Source organism: Macrobrachium nipponense, chromosome 24, assembly GCF_015104395.2.
Source record: "Macrobrachium nipponense isolate FS-2020 chromosome 24, ASM1510439v2, whole genome shotgun sequence".
Lineage (NCBI taxonomy): Eukaryota > Metazoa > Arthropoda > Malacostraca > Decapoda > Palaemonidae > Macrobrachium > Macrobrachium nipponense.
The window spans coordinates 19,120,923-19,128,422 of NC_061091.1; the positions used below are offsets into that span (position 1 = coordinate 19,120,923).

The 7,500-nt window shown below is 38.6% G+C and overlaps 1 protein-coding gene across 2 annotated transcripts in view; it reads left to right on the top strand.

The window, feature by feature from the left end:
- Nucleotides 1-7,500, top strand: part of LOC135205500 (coactosin-like protein) — a 94,810-nt gene that overhangs the window by 28,265 nt on the left and 59,045 nt on the right. The window contains exon 1 of one of the 2 annotated variants that reach the window (XM_064236224.1): nt 1,393-1,825. The exons of the other annotated variant lie outside the window; for it this stretch is intronic. Within the exon in view, the coding sequence (XP_064092294.1) occupies nt 1,784-1,825 (42 nt within the window). The 5' untranslated portion in view covers nt 1,393-1,783. Of the gene's footprint in view, nt 1-1,392; nt 1,826-7,500 lie in introns of those variants that run through there. 2 annotated transcript variants of the gene reach the window in all.

Sequence of the window (7,500 nt, forward strand, 5' to 3'; positions counted from 1 at the left end):
AGACCGAGAGAGGGAGACAACACTCACACACACACACACACACACACACACACACACACACACAGGGGAGAGAGATCGCGCGGACTGCACAGCACAGCACAGCAAGTACAGCACATCACAAAACAGGAAGACAATTCGGCTAATGAAAATTGAATTCCATCGACAGGACCATAAATTTAGACCGAGAGAGAGGGAGACAACACACACACACACACACACACACACACACACACACACACACACACACACACAGAGAGAGAGAGAGAGAGAGAGAGAGAGAGAGAATGTGCTTGACCAAGGGTAGGTCACGAAAGGTCTTTGACCTAGAGTGCGCAGACAATAGCTGATATTGTTCATGAAGATTATTAAGAAGTTGATAGAGCGAATAGTGTCGTAGTAATGGAAATATGAAAATAGTCTACTTCATTTTAGGCCTATGTCGAAAACTGTGAGGCGACATAAACATTATGGACGATGGCATTCCTTTTACATTAACAAGGAAGTGATTTAGAGAAGAAGAAAAGGAAGCCATGCTGATCCATATGAAATAGAAAATAAGTATAAATGCTGTTCCCTAAATTAACTGTTCTTTTAAAAATTTAAATCACTTTGGTGGACTGAAGTTTGTCGTGTAGTAACCTTTCTAGAAACAGAGTCGGTTGGCAGGTGTAAATCTAGTAGTAGTCTTGACAACAGAAACGTTATATTTACGTCAGATTCGTGGGAAAAGCATGAGTATGTTACTGCCAGATTCTTGAAAAAAAAGGGGAAAAAATCAGCCTACTTATGGCTAAAAGTTACTGCCCTTTGTTGACTCGAGCGAAAGTGTCATGGCGTGGGCGTACCACAAGTCCGTTATTTTAAGGCAGTGGCTCCATCCGATTATAGCCTGCAACAGTGATTTCCAGGAGCGGTGATTAATTAAACTCAGGTGATGGATGAAAGGGGAGACTCCACGACATGTTAGTTTTGGTTCTTGGATTTCTTAGGTCGATCTCCTAAATGCGAAAGATTCTCTAAAACTGTGATTTCTGACGAAACTACGGAGAGTTGATTAGAAAAGCGCCCTCGCTACGAGAGAGAGAGAGAGAGAGAGAGAGAGAGAGAGAGAGAGAGAGAGAGAGAGAGAGAGAAATATTCTGACTGTAACAGAGACGAAGACCAAGACAGTTTCTATAATATTTGTTTTATGAGAGAGAGAGAGAGAGAGAGAGAGCGCGCAGATGTACTCATAATATGGAAAGGGGGGAGGGAGGGAAAGGGCGAGAGACTTGTGTTGCCTACTGAGGAGGGCTGGGATGGGGAACATGAGGAGGGGCCTGACGTAGACGCCATAGGAGGGGAGAGAAGGTAGGTAGGTAGAGTCGACGACGAATGAGCCTGTTCGCCTATCAGTGTACAGACAGAGTGGTGGCCGCCACTTTTCTACTTGTTCAGTTGGTTCGTCGACGCCTTGGAACGGACTCGTAATCTCGTCGCCCTCTCTCTCTCCTTCCGCGCGCGCGTTTTCTTAAAGTGACAACAACGGCATCATCATCTCGGAGATCCAGACGCGACGCCAGAGCAAGTCAAGAGATATATCGTAAAGTGATTCGGTCTAAAAGGATCTCCAGGAAAGAATAAGAGATTTCGTTGATATCGTCTACCGGCGTTGCTTCCAAAAGGACTTGGACCTTAGCTTAGCGTGTCCTTCCGTCAGATCGATTGTCCACTTTTTTTTCGTCTCGAGTGGGAACTATTGTAGTTTGCTTAGTTGTTTTTGTTATTTGTCTACACCGCAGAGATGACAGCCGACGTGCAGGTGCAGGAAGAAGTGGTGCGAAAGGTAAGATTCAAGTTCGAAAGTTTGTTATTTTATTTTATTTAACTTTTAAAAAAACGCGACCGTCAATTTTAGGGCAACTTTACTTTATCAACGTCGTGAAAGCCACGAGATTCTGTTAATATTACGTTAGAAAAATTATTTACGTTTTTCGTAAGGCCAGTTTAAAGCTTTTACGAGGTCCCTTATTCAAGCCACCGATGGTATTTAGTATGCCTAGCACTTAGCCTATTTGGCAGATATGCTAAATTACGCTTATGATTTCCTCGAGCACTTAGTCACCTTCCACCCCCGTGAATCCGCTGGGCTTACCAAGTTGATGTGCGTGTGGAGTTAAATGTGTAATGTAAAATTGTGATTCATGGGGAATTTGAATCTCGTATAGATTATTAGCGTTCAATTGCACTCGAGATTAGTGTCGTTACTTGCAACGTCTATGTATCTCGTGACATAAAGGAGGTTGACGTGAGCAATTACATAATAGTAAAAGTTCAATATACTAGAATTATGCTGCCATTTTTATCAATGTTGGTGATTAGGGGTGATTTCTGCTAATAAAATACATTGTCTAACGTTAGTGGTAAAGAAAATGCGAGTTTTTTTCATGATTCCAAAACTGAACGGTGATTCGAACAATTCATTGTAATTTGTAAAGGCTTTGAACCATTAACAATTATTTGTTGTCAGACACGATTTTTTTCTTACTGAGCTAATCCACAGGAGTAATGGTTTCATCATTTTACCGTGTGGCCTACATTTTATTAACAAAGATTTCGTATTTCTCCGTTTCATATGTACCAAATCGCTTGTCTTAAAAATATTTCAAATCGTGATGTTAAAATTGAATTTTAGTTAAGAAAACACTTCAGGATGCTTTGATTTACAGTAACGGTACCTACTATTCAGAAGCACATTTCATATTTTCAAATCTTGAAATAGCTATAAGCTCTCGTGAAAATAAACTTTCTAATGGAAGAAAGTGACTTCGGTCATAGTTATACTACACACACAAATGTTAGCTCGAAGGAAAGATGAATAATGTATTTCAAACCAGCGCCGGATCAAAGAAGGAAGGAACACCATAATTTAGTACTGAGTCATTCCATGAGATGAATGGAAGACAGAGGATAGGAAGAGGGGCGGGGGAGAGGGGAGGAGAAGAGAGGTTTAGGGGACCACGGGGGAAAGTTAGTCATCACTATCGATTTGGGCGAATGTGGAGGAATTCTGAAGCTAACGCCTTTTACCCCGCAGAAGAAGAAAATGAATTTACCGTCCAGGCAGTACCTTACATTAGGTAAAATCACTGTAATCACTAGGCTTTTATACGAAATGGGTGTGTGTAATTTTCAGTAGCCTCTATATATTTACTGTTCCCTTCAGCGCGAGTGAGTAGCTTTCTCGGATTGAATAATGCATGAAGTGGAGGGAGTGGTACTAGTACTGGTACTGGATACAAGAACTCGCAGCCCTCGATGACTCATTGGGATAGTATCCAGAGAGAGAGAGAGAGAGAGAGGTTTTTGAATAGAAAGCCGTGGCGCAGGCATGGATGGCTTTCATTGCCCGAAGGTGGTAGCTCGATGTTTCCAGCATGATTACGCTGATTTTTGCCGATCTTGTTCGTTTGAACTTTGCAGTTAATATTGGGACCAATTGCTTGAAAGATTCCCTTTCTATTTTTAAACATTTCGTTTCGCGATTTGCGTTCATCTTCAAGAGCCCTTAGGCTGATATTCGTTTTTTTTCGTATTTTTGTTCTATCCGTGTATATATATATATATAATATATATATATTATATATATATATATATATATATATATATATATATATATATATATATATATATATATATATATATATATATATATATATATATTATATATATATATATATCATTCAGCGTTCATGAGTGTTCGGAAATCACCTCGGTTGGTCATGGCTATATTGTTATCCGAAGCATGAAACATAATTCTCTCATAAAAGGTTTGTCTGTGTGTGCATGTGTGTGTTCGATTGTGTATTCCCAAGGGTCACCTTCATTGATGTAGGGGGAATGGTAGGGGTGGATTTTAACCGGAGCGAATCCAAAACAAAGAATGTAATGTATCTTTTTGTATTTGTTTGTTTCCTGTACATTTTCCGGTGAGTAGTGTTACACAGCATAGCTATTGGTCTGCGGTGCCCATTACGGCAAAAGTTAGATGTCTCGAAATATCTTCAATGTTTCTTACTTACAATATGCATAATTTTTTACATATAGAATTTGTAAGAAGTAATTCTAACCTTCCGAAGGGGTTCATAACCTCCTGTTGTTGTTTTTTTAAAATTGATTTTATTGAAATTAACTGGCACTATTAGTCTCATGGTACTAATGCTTAACTTTGAGAAACTATAACGGGTTTTGCAAGATATTACGAAGTGGAGAGTTGGATTTTAATGAAATTTAATTTTCATCTTTGATGTTCATTATATTTAAACTTCCCCATAGTTGGCTTTGTTCTTAGTTGGGAATTGTTTGCCTTACCTGTGTATGCCGGAGTTCACCGACTCAGATAAGCAATGTGAGCAAGTCAACACCTGCGCAAAGGTGTCAAGTTCATTTGTTAGTCTCTCTCTCTCTCTCTCTCTCTCTCTCTCTCTCTCTCTCTCTCTCTCTCTCTCTCTTATATTCGCCCTCCTTAATTTCGAAGGAATTATGTGACTTCATATTTTTCGGGTATATATGAGTCAAGTCGCACTCCCATGAATGATGGACAGCTCTTTCGAACCCTTGTGTAGGAAAAGGGTTGTGGCCGGCTTAGGTAGGTTAAACATTTCTGTTAAATTGGCCGTATCCGGCTTTACCTTCAGGAAATGAAGTTTAGTACCAAATCGCAGTAAAAAATGTCATAAAAATCAGTAATATTCTGTTCCCGTCTGCTGATAACGAATTGACAGAAGTTCGTTGGCGGAGTAGGGCGTTGGTATCAGATTTTGGTTTTGCTTGGAAGTTGTTTGAATGTTGCATTTCTTGTGGGCTTTGGCAGTTTAACAACATTTAAAATAGTTAAACATTTCTGTTAAATTGGCCGTATCCGGCTTTACCTTCAGGAAATGAAGTTTAGTACCAAATCGCAGTAAAAAATGTCATAAAAATCAGTAATATTCTGTTCCCGTCTGCTGATAACGAATTGACAGAAGTTCGTTGGCGGAGTAGGGCGTTGGTATCAGATTTTGGTTTTGCTTGGAAGTTGTTTGAATGTTGCATTTCTTGTGGGCTTTGGCAGTTTAACAACATTTAAAAATAGTTTTAATGTGGAGAACGTTCTTTTTATGCAACTGTCCTCCAATAAGCTGAATAGTGACGCAATAATCAACGTGGTGGATTTCAGGCCGGATGGCACAGGTGTGCAAAGATCACCTGGTCTTGTTGGTACAACCTGTTGAATAGAGGCGATTGGTACGTGCCTTACGTTGATTTGGAGAGTCGGCGTTAGTATGCGAAGACGAAACCCACTTTAGGAATTTAAAACAGCACGAAAAGTGAATGTTCCGAAGCAAGGAAAAAGAAAGCAGTTGGCATTTCAGCACGAAATGAGCTGCATGTGATGTTGGAAGTGGAGGTTAGGTCTAGTTTGGGAAGTGGAGGTTAGGTCTAGTTTGGACGATGTGGCAATGACCAGACCATCTCAAACCACTGTTGATATTAGCATAAATACTAATAATACTGATATTATTATTGTTATCAATGTAAATAGGACATATTCAGCAAGTCTTTTCTTTCGGTAATTGGGAAAATTTTTAAAAACAAGCCTGTGTCACAAACCTATATCCTGGTACACTGATCAATCATCTGCTGGGTAATTATCAGTTCTTGGGCTCCTTTGAGGTGATTCTGTGAATGCCTCTCTCTCTCTCTCTCTCTCTCTCTCTCTCTCTCTCTCTCTCTCTCTGTGTGTGTGTGTGTGTGTGTGTTACAATAGCAACATTTTCTTCAGCAACCAGCCAGAACCGATTGGTATACCAAGAGTTATTTGTCAGTTGTTTATAAAGATAGGCGATAGTGTAGTTATGTAAGGCCTTTAGCCTACCATTAAAAAAAAATGCATTGCCAATCCGTATCCGGTACAGGAAGGCTTAGAAGAAAATTGTCAAGGTCTAGTTTTTATTTACAATTCACTGAACTCACGTAAGACTTTTGTGTTGGTAAGACGACGGTGGTTTTAAAGGTTGACCTTTGCAGTTTTTCTTTTCTTTTGTAAGTTTTTTTTTTTTTTATACTTTACTTTTTTTTTTTTAGCTCGTTGACTGTTAGTGACCAGAACTATTGCGGTTATGTAACATAGATCTATAAGTTTTTTTTCGAATAATAAGAAATAAGTGTTACGTAATTATACATTAAATTAAATATTCCCCCTGTCAAATGAGTTTTTCTCAATTTTATTAATATTGAAGTTTGAAACGTTTTTCTGAATTTTCTCGCTTAGGCCTATGCTACTCTATTGTCGACAAGCCAAGCCAGATTACGTGTTTGTTCAGAAAAAGAAGATTCTTTTCTCATTATTTGATTGACATGCATAATCTCTCTCCTAAGTTAGCCATGAAATTTCTGTCAATCAATTTGTTAAACAAGGCATGATCCGACCTCCAGCTTACTTGGGGGGGTGCATGCTAAAGTCTGTGGTCAAATAGCGTGTTGTTTGACCAACGAAAATTAAAATAGATACGCTATATTTTATTAGAAATAATTGTTCTGTAATGTTTAGCATGCAGATTATTTTTTTACGTTTTCATTCCAATAAATCATAAACATCCTAAGCTAAAGTTTCTGTATCTTTAACTCAATGCGAAACACCTCTTTCAGACATTTTTAGGCTCTTCCATAGACCTTTCCTAACCCCCCAACAACAACAATAATAACAACAACGTAGTTTGTAGGCTTACTCCCTGAGTAAGTAAGAGTGTTTTAAATATGTATCCACAATCTTAACTCCAGTCAGCTTCTAGACTCTATATAGGTCATGTTTTTTTTTCTTTCGATTTGCAGGATTAAAACTGCTGACAACGTCAGCCAGTTCGTCGGCAAGTTTACCATCATCTCTTATCATTATAATCATCATTATCACTGGCTGCTTTCTAATTACTAATTGGTTTATCCAATTCGATTGGCTCCTTGTTTATTATAGGCCTATGTATTCATTCGAGCAAACCAGAATGGATCCTGGAGCAAACCTAAGTAATATAGGCCTATATCGACTAACAATCAGGTACCCAATACACTCCTTAGACCAACAGAGACATAGGAGATTCATAAATTGGAAACTGACCCAAGTGGGATTGATCTCGTGGTCTTTAGTTAGTAAATACTATGCCAACATGACTATTTCAAATGGAAAAAGAGTGATCTATTTCAGTAAAGAGGGGCAAATCAAACCATTACTTTCCACTCATCCTTTTGAAACAGGCAATAAACATGATCTTGAATTACTCTCGAGAGTTTAAAATGGCTAGGAATCCAATACAAGCTACGTCAACAAAATCGTTTACGCGTATGATACGTGATATTGGGGATAAGGTTTAGATGTGTATATGTGTATATTTGTTCAGGTATTTCCTGGGTAAGCTGTTAAGAGTGAGTAGAAGAGGTTGGGGAGAGAGGAGTGTGTTTATATATATATATATATATATATATATA